The 19,499-nt window shown below is 38.3% G+C and overlaps 1 protein-coding gene across 1 annotated transcript in view; it reads right to left on the reverse strand.

Annotated features, from left to right (window-relative positions):
- CDH6 (cadherin 6) overlaps positions 1-19,499 on the reverse strand; it is a 123,735-nt gene continuing 104,236 nt past the window's right edge. Inside the window, exons 7-12 of the mRNA XM_046672303.1 lie at positions 18,825-19,078; positions 13,160-13,296; positions 10,515-10,636; positions 9,362-9,479; positions 8,980-9,231; positions 1-4,108 (exon numbers count right to left, since the gene is read on the reverse strand). Of these exons, the coding sequence (XP_046528259.1) occupies positions 3,618-4,108; positions 8,980-9,231; positions 9,362-9,479; positions 10,515-10,636; positions 13,160-13,296; positions 18,825-19,078 (1,374 nt within the window). The 3' untranslated portion in view covers positions 1-3,617. The remainder of the gene's footprint in view (positions 4,109-8,979; positions 9,232-9,361; positions 9,480-10,514; positions 10,637-13,159; positions 13,297-18,824; positions 19,079-19,499) is intronic.

Below are 19,499 nucleotides of genomic sequence, written 5' to 3' on the forward strand. Positions count from 1 at the left end.
CCTACACACCACTCATCAAGCCAAGCTATAGTGGTGTCCCACACACAAAGTAGAGGAAGATTAGCACAGATGTTAGCTCAGGGACAATCTTCCTCATCAAAAAAAAAAAAAAAAGAAAGAAAGTAATGGAAACTTTCTAAAGTTAGTTTGGATCCATAAAATTTAGATGCTTCTAAGATAGAGATTCAACTTTAAGAACTTTTTGTACAACATTTTGGGACCTGAAAATGAACACTAAACCAAAAACATTTTTACCAAGTTAAAGTTGAATCACCAGGTTTTGTTCCATCTGAAAATGGAGTCAATTTGTATTCGAACCTCCCTTTTTCCATGTAAACCATAAAGCCAAGAAAGTTCTGTAAAAATCATATGTTTACTGTGCCCAGATCCCCTCTCTTATGGTTCTATGGAGCCATCTTTGCTTCTCTCCCATTTGATTTTTCTTTTATTTGGGGACAAATGTTTTCTAGGTCTTTCAGCAGAAAGTGGTCATGAAGTGCAGGGGCTTTAAATTTATGCACAATGGTTTAATGTCTTTAAAATTTCAGCATATTCTAGGGAACATCTTAATGGTTTGAAGAAACTCTCCCCTTTGAATGGAGGGAAAAAAAAATGTCAGAAAGGCCTCACAGTCCTTGAAGCAACCTACAAAAGCAATCTGCTTATGTTTAATAAATTGTAGCTTCTCAGTGATTACAGAAAATATTAAAATTTTATCTCTTTCCCCTTTCCTTCCATCTTTCTCATCACCAGCATCTAATATCAGGACAGAGACAATGTGAAAACTGAGCTGAAAACTAATTTTTTTCTCCAGTAATCATTCATGTTGACCTGAGTCCTGACCTGATACTTTGGTGGGAAGGAAGTGAGACCTGCCTAGAATGATGGAACTGTGGCTCTTATTGTATCCATGACATCAAAGAGTCTTCATTATAGGAAAATACTACCCCACCTTGATACTTACAGGACCCTCATGCTAAATATTCAGTTCCAGCCTCAAAGTATCGAGTTTCTTAGAGATTCACTTGATCATCAGGTTTTGTGGTAGGAGATTAGACAGTTATTTCAGTATTTAGTCATATCATTTTGTTCTTGTATACCATATCATCGTCAGGGAGGGATAAAATATCCTGCCAATTACATCTCAAATATTCCACGACAGAACTACTTACTTTCAGTTCTGAGGAAAGAGTAAACTTTACCCTTAAACATTGGAAGTCGCTAGTGTCAACCCTCCGACGTTCAAGTTAACGCCAAAAGTTCAAAAGAAGACTTTTGATGATATGTTTCTTTTTACAGGACTTTCTTTCTTGATTCAATTTGTTACATGACATGATACATAAGGATAGAGAGCTCTTTAATTTTACAATAAGTCATGTAATTAAGGTGTTGTTCTATTGCTATAAATAACTAGTTCTTATTAATTAACTTTACTAAGCTATCTTTTTTCAACACTTACCTGTGTCTATGATATACATTGATTCATTACAGTGAAGCCCTCTTGTAGTATTTTGTTTGCATTCCTCTGTATGTGTATATATGTCCGTGTGTGTATGAAGAACTAACAAAAGAAAACCCTGAAAGCAAGAAATAGCCCAAGCATGACATACTTGTTAGTATACAGGGAAGTCTATTAGAAAATAGGAAACCATTCAGGAAGCACAAGGATAATACGATTGTAAAAATTTTTCACTCTACTTGGGTAACCCAAAATACTACATTTCTCTTATTTTAAAGGTGCCGTCTTTCTTCCTGGGTAATATGCCTACTTAAAACGGAACCAAACAACAATGTGTTTCCAAAAAGAAAATATGTGCTGATATGACATTATCCCCCAATGGAAATTATGCTAAGATTATCTGTAGAAAATTAACATTAATTGAAAATAAATCCCTAAGACTAATAATTGAAGTCAGCATATTCTTGAGTACATATTATATATATACAGAGCCTGTTTTTTTCCTAAAGGTTTCAAAACAAGGATGTTTTCATTACAGTACTTTGGAAATTTCTGATGACTGCACGATGTAGGATTCTAATGATAAAAGTCATTAGAACAGCCGTATGAAATAAATGATTTGAACCTGCCAAAAGGATTAGTTCAGTTCAGTTGGGTCTTCTGGATAATAACTGTGATGCTAATTGCATAATTAGAGAAATAATAGATTGGATGGATTGTACAGTACTTTTCTGTCATAGTTTGAGACCATTACTTTATCATTAGCTCAAAGACAAGGCTGGCAGGGTTGCCATGGAAACTAAGTTAAAAACAATCAAAAAATATTAATGCTTTTGAAAGTCAACTATCATTTTAATTACAATCTTAAACACTCTTGTTGAAGGGAATCCGAGTTTTTCCCTTTGTAAGCATCTTCCAAATATGTTATATGTAGGTTTTCACCATGATCTCAATGTTCATCTATATCTATCACATTATATAAATAGATAGATGTTTCTGGACGTGAAGGACAGGGTATCAGGTTCAAGTGTGGCTGGCTCTTACCTCCCCATTAAACTCCGAGAGCAGGATTTGAGTTTTATTTAATCTACCTTTACTAATGCAACTTAACTGTGTAAGAAGTATCTTAAGAATATGAATTATTGTACTTCACACTGCTACATTCAAGTATATTAGAATAATACTGAGGACAACTACAGACAAGGAGTTAAAATTTATCTCAGAAAAGTTCCTTCAAGAACTTTTAAACAATTAGACTTATTTGTAATTAGCCTACTGATGGTTGAAACAATTTCAAGTAATCTGTGGTATATTTGGTGGCCCAAAGTTTAAAGTATGTTAAATATTTATTTTGTTAACATTGTTAGCTATTTTCCCTTTTCCTTTATATGGTGGGACGGCAAACTTCTGCATGTCTAATATATAACAAATTAGAAGTTAGCGGCAAAGAATGAGGTCTTACTAAGTTTTTTGTTTTTTGGTGGTTGTTTTTGAATGCTACCATTTAATTTGCTTTTATTCCTAAAGAGGAATGAGAATCTTAAAACATTGGTGGATCTGATGTTTTGAATAGCCAATGGTGTCAGAAAAAGTTCTTGAAGAACACACAGGATGCGTAGATGTTTTAAATTCTTTGTGATGGAAACACACACCCATATATAGTTCATTATCTCCTTGTGGGCTGATACACCAGGAACGACTGTGAAGTTGTTCCTCATTTCTCTTACTAAAACTCTATCTTTAATCATTAAAGCACAATCCCTCATCCCATTAGCATGTGATGTGTACAGGCGGAGCAGTCAGCCGACCTGAGTCAACGGAGTGTAGTAAAAAGACCAGGCCAGTTGAATTGAGCGTGTTCGGAACTTGCCCTAAGAGAACAAGGGAAAATGTTACTCTCTGTCCTCTCCTCCAGCTTGGGGCCTGTTGGGCTGACTGACATGGTTAACTGATGCACTAAAAAATAAACATTTGCCTCTTGGAAGCTCATAAAAGTGTACTAGAAAAAAGTCTCTAACATTAGATCCCCACGGACTGCAGCCATTGACTTTTGGAACTGGTAGAACAGAGAACCCTCCACGGAGTAGTGGATAAATAGAAAGAAATAGCCACTTCACATGTTTCAGTGTCGTATTGGAAAATGAAAAAAGGCAACATATTAGGAGTCTTTGTCACTGTCCACCCCTCCGTACATATCTGCGAGCTTTTTGAAGCGAGGGCCCCAGTCACTAAGGTAATCATAGTCTTGGTCTCCATCTGTGGTCACTGACTCCAGCGAGCTCAGGGAATTGGCCACCGAGCCGGTGCCCTCGTAGGCATAGGTGGCCAAGGAGTCGTAGGGCGGGGCAGTGGGGTCCGTGTCATTCTCCTTTAACCTTTGGTTGATGAAATCTCGGACGTCGGTGTTATCACGAGCGGCTGGAGTCCGTCGGGGTAGAAAAAGGGCTTCGGGCACAATGTCCCTGCGTAATTTGCTGTCCTCTATGGCTTCGGGATTCCTCAGGGTGCCGATATCAAAGGCCTGAGTGTCCTCCTCTCCACCACCTTCGTCGTTGTAACTGACAATGTTGTCTCTGATGTCCTCTTTGGAAATGATCAAAGGTTCTTTTTTCCGCTGCCGCCTCAGAGCTGCAAACAACACCACTGTCACTGGAGGCAGAAACAAAACAGAAAAGGGAAGGAAAAGTTAATTTGCCGCCCAATTAGTGCCAGGAAAGAACACTGTGCTCCAATGCGAAGTTTTAAAAGTTCTCTAGGAAAGTGCAGACTCAACTTTTCTTTCTTGAAGCATCTACTCGCCTCTGTGCATGATCAAACTAGGACCCAAAGAAATGGAGTAAATATTTGAAAGAGGGTTGCAATTTAAGTGGAGGATAAAACACCGTCATATTTTGTCAGTAGTTCCTTTTTGCTTTGAAATGGCAAACTAGTTTTAAGGTAAAGAAAAAAATAAAATAATAATAAAAGAAAGCTCAACCACAGTGAGAGTATTGTGTTGAGTGCAAATTATGCTAAACACCTAAAATGCTCTGAAGCCGCTTATAAGCACAAGGCTGGCACCTTCTAGATGTGTTGAAGGGTTTGCATAACTCCACATCTAAAATAACTTTTGCACTATGCCTTCCTTTTTTTTTTCTGAGAAAAGTGTAAAATTAGTTTAAAACCTAAAGTCGAGATGTGAATATTTGCATACCTTTCCCACATATAAGGACATGTTAGAACAGATAATACGTGGAGAGACCCAGATACAATTCAGAAAAGCCGTTTGGGACTTCAAGACCAGCCCGTTTGAAGGGGGCAGGTTATCATACACATGCCAGATTATTTCTGTTTGAGCTAAACAAAATAAACATATTTAAGTGGGGACTCAAAACTTCCAAAGGTTTATATTCTGTAAATTTGTTGCCCAGAGTGTTCATCCTTTTGGTTTTTCCTCTCAACTCAAATTAGACACAAAGCAAGAATTGTGTTTCAATAGCTCCTGGTGTTTCTTCACAGCTGGCCGGGGAGAACACAGCTGGCTACCTGTAGAGAGACACGTCTACAAATGGACATATGGGTGGGAAAATAAAACAGCAACAGCTTAGAGAGAAAACAGTTATCCAGGGCAGAAGATGTATTGTCAAACGGGGTTTGTCCAGGGGAGTTTATTACAGGGAGTACCAATAATGTTTTTTTATTCTTTCATCCATACATGGTCCCGTTTTCATGAACCATGAAAATAGAATTATTGCAATAAAAATTACAGAATAATGGCTTTTGGTGGGTGTGTATATCTACCTATATAATAAAGGCTATATGTTCACCCGTATGTCTATATGTTAAAGTTTCAGATGTTAATAGTATTAATAAGAATTGGTTGTCTATTTAGAGAGTTCTATATGTCAAGCACTGTCTGAAGTACTTTACATACTGAATCTCATTTAATTACCATGATACCCCTACGAAGTATATACCATCATTAGACCCCCATTTTATGGAGAGGAAATTGAGGCTTAGAAATGTCACAGGTACAAGCAATTGAATTCCAGCTCAGTCAGACTAGAAAGCCCACAGTCTTAACCACCACGCTGTGAAGCATGTTGGGATTATAGACTATTTCTAAAGGAAATACACTTTGTTCATTTTCAAGTGTGTGGCTGTGTAATTGCACACATTCTCTTTTGCTGCCAGAGAGTATCCTGATGCCACATTTGTCCCATTCATTCAGGGTATTTATTTATCGGTTCGTTCAGTAAATATCTAGGTAGTGCCTACTCTGTGCCAGGTACAGTTCTAGGCACTATCAATAAAACTGATCGTGAGTGCTGCCCTAAGAAGGTGGGCAGGAGGGGTGGTGGGGGTGGATGGAGACAGAAAATAAACGATGTGTCTAATAAACAAGGAAATTGTTGGAAGATGATAAGTGCAATGTAAACAAGAAAACTTAGAGCAGAGAAAGGAGCATGAGAGTGCTGCTGTGTACATTTGAGGGGCAATATATTTTTTGGGGAAAGATTGCATCATTGAGGAAGTGACATTTGAGCAAAGACATGAGGAGTTATCCAAGGAGCTGTCTGGCAAAGGGGACAGAGCTAGAAGAAAGGTCCTGGAGTAGGGGTGCGCCTGGAGTGTTTGAGAAACAGCCTGGAGACCCTGTGGCTGGACCAGAGGGATCTGGGGAGAGCAGAGCAGCAGGGTAGGGCCAAGTCATGTAGGGGCAGTTCATGCTTCTGCAGGCCTTCACTTTACCCTGGGGTCTGGGTGGGTGTGAAATTCCAAGGCTTCAGGCAGAGGGATGCTCATAATCTACCTTTAGTGCTGGTTTCCACTGTGACCAATGACATGGATTTGCAGAACAGGAGGGTTGTAAATCAGGATAGCATTTGGGATTAGAGAATAGAACCAAGCTAACTGTCTCTCAAAGAATTAAACTCTGAGGTACCACAGGTTCATTTGGTCATATAAGGCAAGATAGCAGGCATTTATCACTTCCTAATTCTTCCCCAGCTTAAGTTACCTGTATCTTTTATTTTAGTCCTACGCACGCCTGACAGTGCAGTTGTCTGAGAGAGAAAGGGCACATTCAGTAATTCAAAGACATTGATTCACTGCCGAATTCTCATACAGCTACAACTGTCCGTATCTTTTCTTATTAGCCCAAAGCACACCTGAACAGGATTTCCTGACTATTTAACTGCCTAGAAGAGAGATCTTTCTCAAAGCTAACTTTTATAAATGGAAGACGTGAGTTCCAAGTACGTAGAACAAAAACATTCTGAGAAAGTAATGTGCTTTCTTCCCAGTAACTGAGCCATTCCCTTTTCTCTTGGGGCCAGAAGACAGCAGTGAGATTTTTGTTGGGGTTGGGGGTGGGGGGGAGTTGGACCCATTTCTGCTCAAATCTCATCATAAAGCTAGAAGGTAGCAAGGCATTTGAGGTCAACAGATGTAGGTTCACTTAAACGATGTGCCCGGTCTGTTTCCTTCTCTTGCGAAAGAGAAGCAACAACAGTGCCCAGTGTTGTTGTCAGGATTGAGTTAATAAATGTGAAAGTTTTGTAAATTCTAAGGCACCATCGAGACACAAAATGTAGTAGTTATTTATATTTTATTTTTGCAAATAAAACACCAGAGGCCACACGATCCACTTTCCTGACTGCTGATTTCTTCCCATATCCATGTGGCTTTCCTTCTCTTACTAGCTCTCAGGTTTGCTTCCACATTCTTCAGTTGCCTTATTTTCAGTTCAGGCTCTCTTTCAGCCTGGAAGTTACCCTGCTTTCTATAAGCTCACAGAGAAAGTCGAGTGCAGTGTGGAAGCACCAAGGCTCAGGGAGAGAAGACCTGGGCTTGGAACTTAGTTCTACCACCTGTTAGCTGTGTGTCTTGGCTACATGACTTCACATCTTGGAAGCCATAGTTAAGACGCAGATAAATATATACCAGATGGTTCTGAGGATTAAATGAGAAAAACATTTGTAAAGCATCTTGCCCAGTGTCTACCCCATGATGTGAGCCTAGTAAAGGTTACATCCAATTTTTCTCCTTTTTTATGAGGTACAGAATTCCGAAGAGACTCCACAAGATGTGGGAAGCACTGAGGCACGTTAGGAGCAATGAGACAGCGAATTCACTGGAGGAAGGAGACGAAATGGGAGGATAAAGGGAGCTAGTTAGAAGGAAAAACTTGGGGGAAGAGAAAATGAGTAGATGATGAGGGAAAGGAAGAGTCATCTCTGTGAGATAAGAGTCAGCTCTCCTTCCACAGGCCACGAGAGTCCATGGAATTCTACCAGAGAACAGCCTGCCAATCCAGCCCTTCTAAAAATAACCTTTTTTTAAATAAAAAAGAACATTCCTATCTTTCTTCTCCAAAACAATTTTTTTACAGACTCACACCATTAGAGACTCTAATTTTTTTCTTTGCATAGTCAGTTTTTATTTATCCTCATATCTTAAAATACTTTGCCCAAATCTTAGTTGACAAAGAGAATCCCAGTTCTGTGGTGGAGTTTCAAGGCTTCTGTTATAATTAGCAAAGTTGATATGGAATGTCAAGTTCCTGAGCAGGGATCCCTAGGCGTTCTTCTCTTGGAGAAATGTAAGTCTTCCTTACTCTTCTCAAAGTCACGATATTGTCATTTTTTTAAAGAGTTTTTTCCTGACTGTGTAATCTAGGTTAACTCTAACTTCTTCCTTTTTTTCCCTCTTGTGTAGGCAAGCTTTAAAAATCTTACTTTTATTTTTGGAAGGACTGCATTAGCTAACATTTGATTTCTTAGTTCACAACATCAAGAGTATGTTGAGCATTTTGAGCTCAACCTGTGTGCCTAGTTAGTTGGTTGGAGGTAAAAATTTCATTTGAATCATTGTTAGACCTTGATTTTTGCTTTTATTACATTCATTTCTTTTAGGTCCCAGATTTATTTCCTTAGTCACAGAAGTTATTTATTATTGAGATGCTGAGAAATAATAGACATTGTGGATGTGGCAGTCAGAAAGCAATGCTAGGAAAGTAGTTATTCAAATGGGTAGATCAAAATAAGTTTGCTGGGTTAAAGAAAATTTCATCATCCTGTATGAGAGAAAAAAAGTCATCACATTCTTCTTCCCACTTTCCCATTGATTTTAAACTTTACCTTTGTAGAAAGGGCCGTCATCTGACTTTCACTCTTTAAAATTTAACAATGTTTGCCAGGTTAAAATATTAAACAACAAATGAAATGAAAAGGGCATGTTTATATTGCCCTCAAATCCCCCCCGATTCATTCCCAGTCTGAGGGACAAGAGATTCATTTGGTGGAATGATTCCCTGGATAGGTAAAGACATGGGCAAGCTTCGCATCTGTTCATTCTCCAAAGCCATTTTCAAGCAAAAACCAGTTCATGGTTGCACAACACAGAATCTCAGCGTGTAACTCTACTCACCTAGATCGGGCTGTATGCCTTAATGGGGGAGGCGGATAAATCTAGAGAGCCACAGTAACAGTGAGTGCCCCTCAGCATGGGGAGATAGGATGCAGGGAGAAGCAGTTTACCTAGTAGGGTCACGATGCACAATAGGATGGCAATCAGAGCCCCCGTGCTCAGTCCCGTGGGGTGGACGAGGGCCTCCGCATGGCAGGACTGCATGTTCCCGTGGTGGTCACATGCACAGACCCGGACAGTCACTGTCCCAGTGCTGCTTTGGACTGGGTAGTCGTTGTCTGAAATGACCACAGGCAGGAGATAGGTGCTCATCTCGTGTCTATTATAGCCATTTTTCCGAGTTAGGATTCCCGCTGTGTTGTCTGAAACCAGAAAGCAAAGTGGTGAATGTATGTGGATACATTCATGAACTGGATCAATCGTGGTAGGAATAGATAGGTAGAGATACAGATATAAATATCCAGACGGAGAGGGTAACTTGGGCTCATTTACCTTTGTTGTCTTGAATGGTAAAGTTTGAGCCACTGGCTGCTTCGGGGGCCAAAGAGAATGAGAACTGGTGCCCGCTGTAAGGGTCATCCTTGTCAACAGCTCGTAGGGTCTGAATCAACTAAAATCAAAACCATAAAGTGTTTCTTACAGTTTTGCAGTAAATTGCTTGACTAAATGATTTCTAATCGCAATTTTAAAATGACAACCTCTAGAAAATTTATATGGAATCCACACCACGTAAACAATTGATGGAATGGAAGTGGAGCAAGGGGTGCTCCTTTCTTGTGGGGCTGTCCTGTGCACTGTGGGATGTTTAGCAGCAAGCCAAGCATCCTCCCACTAGATACCAGTAACACCCTCCTTGTGACAATCAGCAATGTCCCCAGCCATTGCCAAATGTCCCCTGGGAGGCAACATCACCCTAATTGAGAAACACTGCCCTAGAGTGGTACAAAGCTATAAAATATCACAATGATCTATGACAACATTGCAAGTGAAGAAAATGGGGGCATTCTTTGGACAGCCTGTTTAGAAATGCAATCTTGGCATATTCATAAGCCATCAACTTGCAAAAAAACTAAAGAGAAAATTTGTATGTGAAACACGTAACTTGAGCTTCCCACTTTAACATGTATTTTAACAGTGCACTTCTGTTTTGACAAACCGTAACATAATTTTTATATCATTGGCAGAAAAGACCTATTTCAGGTGGGGACAAATGTGTAAAACAGTAAAACATTCATGAATTTGTATTACTTGTACAGATGGGCAGTGTAAGTAAGTGCAACTATGAATTATAGGCAGTAGTAAAATAGGGTATAGATATACTTTCCGGTATATATGGTAATTAAAGTTATCTGCTCACCAATAAAGATTTTTCCAATAAAGTTGTGACTAATCTATTCTAATGAAAACTTAAGACTGATTTGGAATCAGCATGAGTCTTTGAGACTGATGAACTTCCAGTTCTTAAAAACTGTTTGTTCTCTTATGCAAGTTATACATCCATCCTGGTTCTTATTTATAGTATTAATTTTGTGATCATCCACCTCATAGATAATTCAAAACTAGCCCTCAGCTCTATATATCATCTGAATTATTAGAAGACCTAAATTAATCTGATGAAATTAGTTTACTTTCTTATGAAACTCACTTGATCTGCTTTTGCTTTCTCACAGACAAAAGTTTCATAGAATTCAGCAAATTCTGGGGCGTTGTCATTGACATCCAGAACTTTAATATATAGAGGTACTCGGCTGCTTTGCTTTGGATTATCTGCAACATGCCAAAAAGAAAGGAATAGGCATTTATATGTTCATCACCAATGCCCTTTAGACAATAATCACACACACCTTCTTTCTCATTCATACACAGATTCCCCGAATCTGCTGTGAGTTCCGCAGGGCATTATGTACCAACGTCGTCACAAAAAAGTAGAATTAGATCATGCGATACTTCTGGAGTTGGATACACCCAATGGAAATAGCTAGGAGACAAAGCTACTTGTGTTGATACAGTGCAGCTGCATAATAAACCCAAGAGTCACACAAAATAAAGAAAAGCTGTCTAGGAAAGGCATTTTAGAGGCAGATTTTAAAGGAAGCCAAGGAAGGAGGTAGATGGGAAAAATTTGGACACAAGGAAGAAGGGGAGGAAATGAAGGAGACCAAATGGTTGTTACTGGTCTTAGTTTTCTAGTCTGAGTGCTGAACAAGAGCTGGATACTGTGCTAAGCACTTTGCTATATTATCTGATTTCATCCTTAGAAACTTCTGAGGTAGATACAGTTGTTACCCCCATTGTATAGATCAGGAAACTGAGGCACATATAAATTGGGTCATCTGTCCATGTTCATAGAGATAGTAAGAAGCAAGTAAGTAAGAGATAGTAAGAACCTATATTCAAACTTGAGTCTGTCTGACTCCAAAGCCCAGGCAGTTCACCCAGAAGAATGATGGAGCAGCATCAAGGTTTGAAGACCTGAGATAACTGAAGTATTTTGGTGGCCTTCTGTGGGAATCTCCTGGGTTGTGTGGAAGACAGGTTCCTGGCCTAAGAATCAGGAATTGGAATCTCTCATCTCAGCTCTCTTCACTCACATGTCTATTCATTTGTTCACTTGATCAATATTTAGTGAGACTCTAATACCTAATACATGCCAGTTACTATTTGGGGTGCTGGGACATATGGGGAACATAACAAAGATCCTGCTTCCTGGCACTAGACAAACTGTAAACACATAAATATATAATGTGTCAGATGGTAAATGCGAGGGAGAAATTAAACAGGAAAAAGGGATTGGAGAGAGATGGAGGTGCTACTGTGAATGGGATGACCGGGGATGGCTTCTCTGATGAGATGTCACTTGTTCAGAGACATGAATGGAGAGAAAGATTAAGCCATATGAATATTTCTGGCTCTCCAGATAGAGGAAACAGCAAGTGCAAAGGCCCTGGGGTAGGAGAGAGCTGGTTTTATACAAGCTCTTGGCTTCTGTTATATCAAAGGTAGTTAAGAAATTTGGACAATAAGATTCTTAAGCTCTCTTGCATCTACAATTTTGCTCACATTATTTTTTCAAAGTCAGAGCTGCTGAAGTTTTAAAAGGTCTTTATCATTAGTACTTTCAAATATATCACAGAAACATTAAATCTTAAGAACAGAAATTTTTACACACAAAGCTTAAAATACACATGAAATGACTACTTCAGCAAAATTATTTCATGATGTAATAAAAATGGCCCTATTCAGTGGGCAATAATTCTGTAATTTTAAAGCTTTAAGTATGCTCTGCACTGGTATCCACATTAGTCCTTCCACATAGATTCTGAAAAGCAAATTCCTACCTAGAAAATTTATAATGAGGGGTTCTTATCACTATCAAAACACAGCATTTCATTTTGCCCGTATTGGTTATTTATCATTCTACTCAATGTCCTTCAGCCACTTCAAATCTCATGAGTTATGTTGACAAAGAATACTACTGTAATGTACCATTTGATATGGAGTGTTTCACACTAGATCCCCAACTGAGTAAAAATATCTAAACTTTTAAAATCAAAAACTAAAACTAAAAAATGAGCTATAATTTAGGTGCCTTTTTTTAAACATTTAAATGTTATTTTACAGATCCTTTTTCTTTTATGTACTTAGGTCTACACATTGTGTTTACATTACACAGTTTTCACTGTGTATAATCATTTTATTTGAAGCATTCTTTTGGCACTGTTTTTCTTCGCCTTAAATTTTGTGGGGACTGCCATAAAATTCATTCTAAACATTTTATGGATTACTTGGTGGTTTGTATTGCTCACTTTGGTGCATGGAAGAGTTAAAATGTATCTCTCTTAATTCTGTAATGATTTTGAAATAGAAATTCTATAGAAAGTGAGAGGATGAATATCCAAAATATTTTAAAGGATGCCTTCATTTTTGAATATACTCGATTCCCCTCCCCCCAATTCTAACGGGAGCCCATTTCTTTCAGCTGATTCTGTAACGTTCTGATTTATAAGCTTTTTGGAATCAAATCCAACATGTACCAATTTAATTTCATTGGAGAGATGCATTCCCATTTTGTTGTTTCCAAACTGAGGAACTCCCACAGTTGCCTCTGCATTTGTGAATAAACCAACACTTGTCTAGAAGAAACATTACCGCGAATCGTTACAGGGCTCTTTCCCTCAACATGTATCGAGCACGATCATCAATACACGGTGACGAATTTCAGCCGTGCCTCCCCAGCCCTTGCTGGGACACTGTCACTCGGGGGCAACAGTGGTATGAGGTTGTACTTACTGATCTCTGTTGCTATCACCGTGATGTTGTGCCATAGCAATGTTTCGCGGTCAAGAAGTTTCGACGTAAAAATTGAACCATTTCCAGAATCAATGTTGAAGATCCTGTCCATATCTGTGTGTCGATCGACAGAATACCTGAAAATGCAGACTGGAATTTTAAAAGGTTTTCTTGGTATTTGCTGTTCTCACATCCTAAAACCATTCCAGGAATATCTGTTCCATGAAATTTTTTCTACCTGTCGCACATATTTGAATATCCCTAACATTAAGCAAAATATTCTGAGAAATCAGTTCTTTACAATTGAGATCTTAATAGTAAACCCATTAGACAAGTTGCATGATTTTGAGTAATTTGGACCAAGTTTGTGTAGTAATTGCTGTAATTTAACTCAAGCTTTTAGAATCTCAGAACTTTAATGTGTGTGTACATAGGAGGATTATTGGCTATTTTTCTATTATCCATTTTGTTTTTAAAATTGTTACGTTGAAAGAAGCAGAAGATGGCTAGAGTGGCTGAGGTTAGTGAGGCAGGAGTGGGGGTAGGACATGAGCTTGGGGACACAGCCACAGTCTGGACGGTAGAAGGGCAGGCTGGCTGTGGGAAGGAGGTGGGATTTATTCTAAGCACAACGTAAATCTACCAATGGGTTTTAAGCAAGGGACTGTCACAAGCCAAATCATGTTTAACAAAGATCACTGGTTGAATTGAGGAGAAGGGTTGGATGGTGCTGACACAAACTGATAGAAGAGGAGTGAAGAACAGGATTTGGGGAAGATCATAAGTTTCAGTTTTATGTTGAGGCTGAGAAAAGTCCCGGAAGAGATATCTAGTGTGAAGGTCAAGGCAAAGAGCCGGACTAACAACCTAGATTCCCTATTCAACTGTCTAGGAAGAGCATGTTCAGCGAAGGGAGAAAAACGCTAAGGACAGAATCAATTAAAGGATGAACAAGACAGTAGAAACGCGCAGGGACTAGAACAAATGCCCAGAACAGAGTAGGAACTTAATAAATATTTAAGGAGAGTTTAGAGAATTCAAAGAAAACCAAGCGTGCCACCTTAGAAACCAAAGAAGGAGTCTTCAATACTAAAATTAATGGAAGACTAGTAGATTTTGAGAAATGTTGTCTTCTTTATACATTTATTACTAGTTTTTGGAAAAGCTACATAAGGGGCTAAGTATGTGTACACTCTGTTGTATGGGGGGAGCATTAAAGAGAACATTCAGAAGAAAGTTGATATGTTAAGGCCATTAGGAACAAAAAATTGTCCATTTCAGCTTGATTCTCAAAATTTATATCATGGTTGGAGATTTAAAAACGTCAGCTCAGTAGAAATACAATTGAAGTAAATGACTTAACTAGTCATACACATGTGGAATTATTATGAATGCTCTAAGAAAAATCAACCCGTTACTAACTTGCAATGGTGTATCATGTCCGAGATTATATTTCAATTAATAATTTTGTTTTAAAATGTAACTAGTGAATTATAATAAACAGTATATCTTATCTTAATAAAATCTATCTTTTTATCTAGCAGGAGATCTGTATAAAATAGATATTCCATTATTATAGGCCATTTAAGCCTGATTTTAAAGAGAATTAATGAAGTTCACAATGGATATCTATCTATCCTTCTATCTGTAAAGTTGAGTTAGAATTTTAGTTTCAATTTATATAAACCTAATGTTTTACTATCAAAATGATTGAAACGGATGAAACAACTAATGTTTTTGCCATTCATGCATCAACATTTATTAAGAATTTAGCCCTAAGAGTTTTCATTACAGAAAAAAACCATTTTTTTTTTTTTGGCATCTGTATGAGATGATGAATGTTAACTAAACTTATTATGCTAATCATTTCACAATATATGCAGGTGAAGTCATTATGCTGTACACCTTAAACTTATACAGGGATACAAGTCAATTATTAAAAAAAAAGAATTTTAGTCAACAGCACTGAACTTACTTGATTACCTTTCTTCATTTTTAATTTGAGAAAGATAAATAATTATAGCATATAAGTAATTACCCAAAGGAAATCTCAATATCCATAGACTTTGTAAGAAATGTAATAATTATCTACAAATATATTTTTCCCTCATGAAAAATGTCAACATTAAGACACGCTACTTACTGCCTTTACAAGCTGTTACAATTATATACAGCGTTCATCTTTTCTTGTTCTTTGTCCCTTTTTTCCATGCTATAGTTTTAAGTTTTACATGTCATCATATTTTCCCATCAAGCCTCGAAATAAAGGGTATGGAGTGAGGAATTTTTAGTTGAAGGTAGCTTTCAATTTTAGAGAAAAATAACTATTTAGGAAATACCAAAATTGTATATATGTTTTTCTTTAATTGGGAGGTTTAAAAATTAATAGAGTACCTAAAATGTCAACATTCTTTAGGACGAATGCTTGCACACAAAAGCTTATTTATTGTTTTTCTTTCCAAAGTATTTCAATTTATATCCAGGATATTTGCCATCCAGTCTCATTAACTGCAATCATATCTGATAAGGAACAAGGTAATCAATCCCACCATGATTGTGGCAGATCGTTCTGCTAGGTAGCTCGCTCTTTGTTTTTTTCTAGAACTTTATTGTATTCTTTGACTCAACAATTTGTCTTCTAATGTATCCTCAAGTCAGGAAGATTTGTGGGTTAGGAAAGGAAGTGTGTTTGCATGTAAATTTTTCATAATATGTATTCACAGTGATATTTTATAAGACTCTTTCATGGAAATCAAAGGTTATTTGTGATAACGTAATAATGATTGGAACAAAATTATTTTATGTGATTAAAGAGTTAAAGACTTGTGCCTGCGTCATGATATATCAATGTTTGGGGGAAGAATTCTCTAGTATTAATTGTGCATCTCACATATTGTCTAGCACCTAGTTGTTTATTATTTATGTCTTGAATAACCAAAAACTGTGTTTGGATGTACTTTTCTAACATAAAAATCAATTTTATCCTATGAAAGAAATTACCGGAACATGCATTTATATACCAATGTATCTATGTGTACTACTTTTCTTTAATCTATATCTATAGCTCAAATCTGTATGTACCAAGGCAGGGCTAGCAGAAAAAACTTCAAAGTTAGATGACAGCAAACCCAGCCTGACAAACTAACTACTTTCTTTCATTAAAACATAAAAGAGCACAGTGCATAAAAATCTATTCAGTATAAAAAGAAAAATAGATATAAAAATGCCACCTAAATTCTCAGAAGACATTATCTCTTTCGATCACAACCATGTTGAGGGGCTGGCCCTGTGGCCTAGTGGTTAAGTTCCGTGGACTCTGCTTGGACAGCCTGTGTCACGGACCTACACCACTCGGCAGCCGTGCTATGGTGGCAACCCACATACAAAATAGAGGAAGATTGGCAACAGACGTTAGCTCATGGCTAATCTTCCTCAGCAAACAACAACAACAAAAACATGTTGACTTATCAAAGAGGTAACCAGAGCTCATATTTGTAAACTTCCAGCATTAATACTTTTAAATTGGTCTTGACATTGACTTGCTAAGATATTTTTCTTACACAGTTGGAGAACAAACTCCAAGTGCTAGAATAGTTGTGAAAGTACTTAAAATTATTTGTGTTATACAAGCAAAGGCCATCATTCATTTCCCTTATTAATATTCTATGTATATGGGGGAACACTTGACCTGTGGAGCTCACATGTGTCTACTGTGGGTTGACCATAGTCCAATTCAGGATGTCTACAGATAGTCCAGTAGAATGATAACACAACAGAGACTATTTTCCCAATGATTTAAAATTATTCTCTGAAAGTAAGCCAGGCATTTTTGTATTTCAGATGTGGGACTTGCCATATGGTTTCATTTGAACAAGAGGCTCAGTGGCTGAAAAGTTAGAAAGTGACCCCCTTAGAGCTGCAGACTCTTTTATCTGAAACAACAGTCTTCACCCAGCAGCCAGCGTGATCCTTTTAAAGAGTAGTTTTGGATTAGATAATGCTTCTACTCAAAGCTCTCCAGTGGCTTCTTACCTCAATCAGAATAAAACCCCATCTTGACTAGGGCCTACAAACTCCAGTGGAACCTGCCACACTCACCACCTATCAGAGCCCCCCTCTGTTGCCTCTACCTTACCACTCTCCACCTCGCTCACTCTCTTCTAGCTATATAGGCCTCCTTGTCACTCTTTTTTATTTTTGAGGAAGATTAGCCCTGAGCTAACATCTGCTGCCAATCCTCCTCTCTTATTCTTTTTTGCTGAGGAAGACTGGCCAAGGAGTTAACATCTGTGCCCATCTTCCTCTACTTTATATGTGGGATGCCTACTACAGCATGGCTTGCCAAGCAGTGCCATGTCTGCACCTGGGATCCAAACTGGCGAACCCCGGGCCACTGAAGTGGAATGTGCACACTTAACCGTTGTGCTGCCGGGCCAGCCCCTCCTTGTTACTTCTTTTATATGCCACACAAGTGCTGGTATCAGACCTTACCCTCGCTTTTCCCTCTTCTTGGAATGTTCTTCCCCCAGCTATCAGCATGGTTCATCCCTTCATTTCATTCAAATGTTTACTCAGATGATTTCCCGCCAAAGCCAAGCCAGACCACGCTATCTAAAATAGTACCCCAGAGACACTTTGTTTCCATACTCTGTCTTATTTTACTGCTTACAATTTATTTTCACCTGACATATTACATATTTATTGCTTGCCTATTTCTATCCGCCCCAATTAGAATGTAAGTTCCACGAGACCAGGACTTGGTATTGTGTTCTGTTGACTCCCTAATGCCTAGAACGTGATTGGCACAGAGCAAAGACCCTGATCAGAATATATTGTGGACTCACTGGCAAGAATTCCTCTAGCTTCTCAGTCTGCTTACTTTCTTTCTGGGGAGTAATTTACACAATGATATTCTGGTTTAGCCCTTTTCTCATCTAGTCAACAAAGCTACTGGCTAAAAGCTGGAGATTAGTTTCCTCCAGCGTCTTTGTGATAAGATTCTAGAATACTGAAGGATCAGTGGTCTCAAAGAGCAATGAGGCTTCCTTGCATCATGATTTACAACTAAGGTGGAAGGAAAGTGCAGGTAAAACAGAACTTACTTATATAGGATAAGTTTAGATTCAGCTCTATTAATTTTCCCAAGATTTCACAGACATGTATCATGAAATGGTTCTTGTTTTTATTCACATCTGTGAAAGAAAAAAAATTATGCATCCAAATGGAGCATAATTCTGTTCTCTAAGTGTTACATGATGGGTTCTTCCACATTTGAAAAACAGACTCTCAAGCCCAGTGCCTTGTTTGTTAAAAATCACAATGCTTTCTCCATGCCACTCTTTGACAAATATAAGATCTTAAAAGAAAAAAAATCTCAGGCCATTCAGCTGCGTTACCTTATCTGACGTCTAAGTAAGCAGTAAACTCCTTATAGCTCATTTTATGTTTTGTCTCCTCCAATTTTGTGTTTTTTGGGTTTATGCTGCTGCTGAAATAATATTTACATTGAGCAAGGAGAGTGAAGGTGCTATTTGGAGCAGTTTTTCACGAAGACACAACTGTCTAATTAGAGAAAAAGGATTCATCTTTTCGAACTTGCAGGCATATATTTGAATATAAATCGATTGACACTTATGAAACAGACATGTCACAGAAGTATGCTTACTTGACAGGATTCCTGGCAGCATCTGGATCTTGCGCTGAGACCGAGCCTATCGTCGTGTTTATCTGAGCATCTTCTCTTATTTGTAGGATGTAGGCCAGTTTGCTGAAGATGGGGGGCTCATCGACATCTTCCACCATGATTCTAACTGTGGCGGAATCTTTGAATGGACCCAGGTAGAGAAAGCGGGGTTCAACGTGAGGGTTGGAGGCTTCCACTTTGAGGGTGTACACTTTCTTCTTTTCAAAGTCCAAGAGCTTGGGAGGTGGGGAGAAGGGACATATTTATAGCAGCCAAGACACGAATCATTTTTAGTGCAAATCACTGAAAAATGAATGCGATCATATGGCCTAGACACATCTCTACACAGTGTGATATTGGGTAATGGCATGGGAGTTCAGAGGCCACACAATCCTGCTGGAAGTGTGGGCTGAAACAGTGTCCGCTGTTGCCTTAAAAGTGGGTGCAGGGGTTCAAGGTATAATGGGCAGGAAAGGGGACCTGGAAGCAGGAGTCTGTTAAACCCTCTTAAAAAAAATCCTTGTACTTGACTAGAGGAAACCATGTTAGGGGCAAGTTGGCAAATATGTAGTAGATTATTCTGTGTCAGACATCACATTTGGCTTTAATTAAACACCTAATGGGTGTTTCAAATTTGCCAATATCAGGGCCCCACAC

Source organism: Equus quagga, chromosome 9, assembly GCF_021613505.1.
Source record: "Equus quagga isolate Etosha38 chromosome 9, UCLA_HA_Equagga_1.0, whole genome shotgun sequence".
NCBI classification, from domain to species: Eukaryota; Metazoa; Chordata; class Mammalia; order Perissodactyla; family Equidae; genus Equus; species Equus quagga.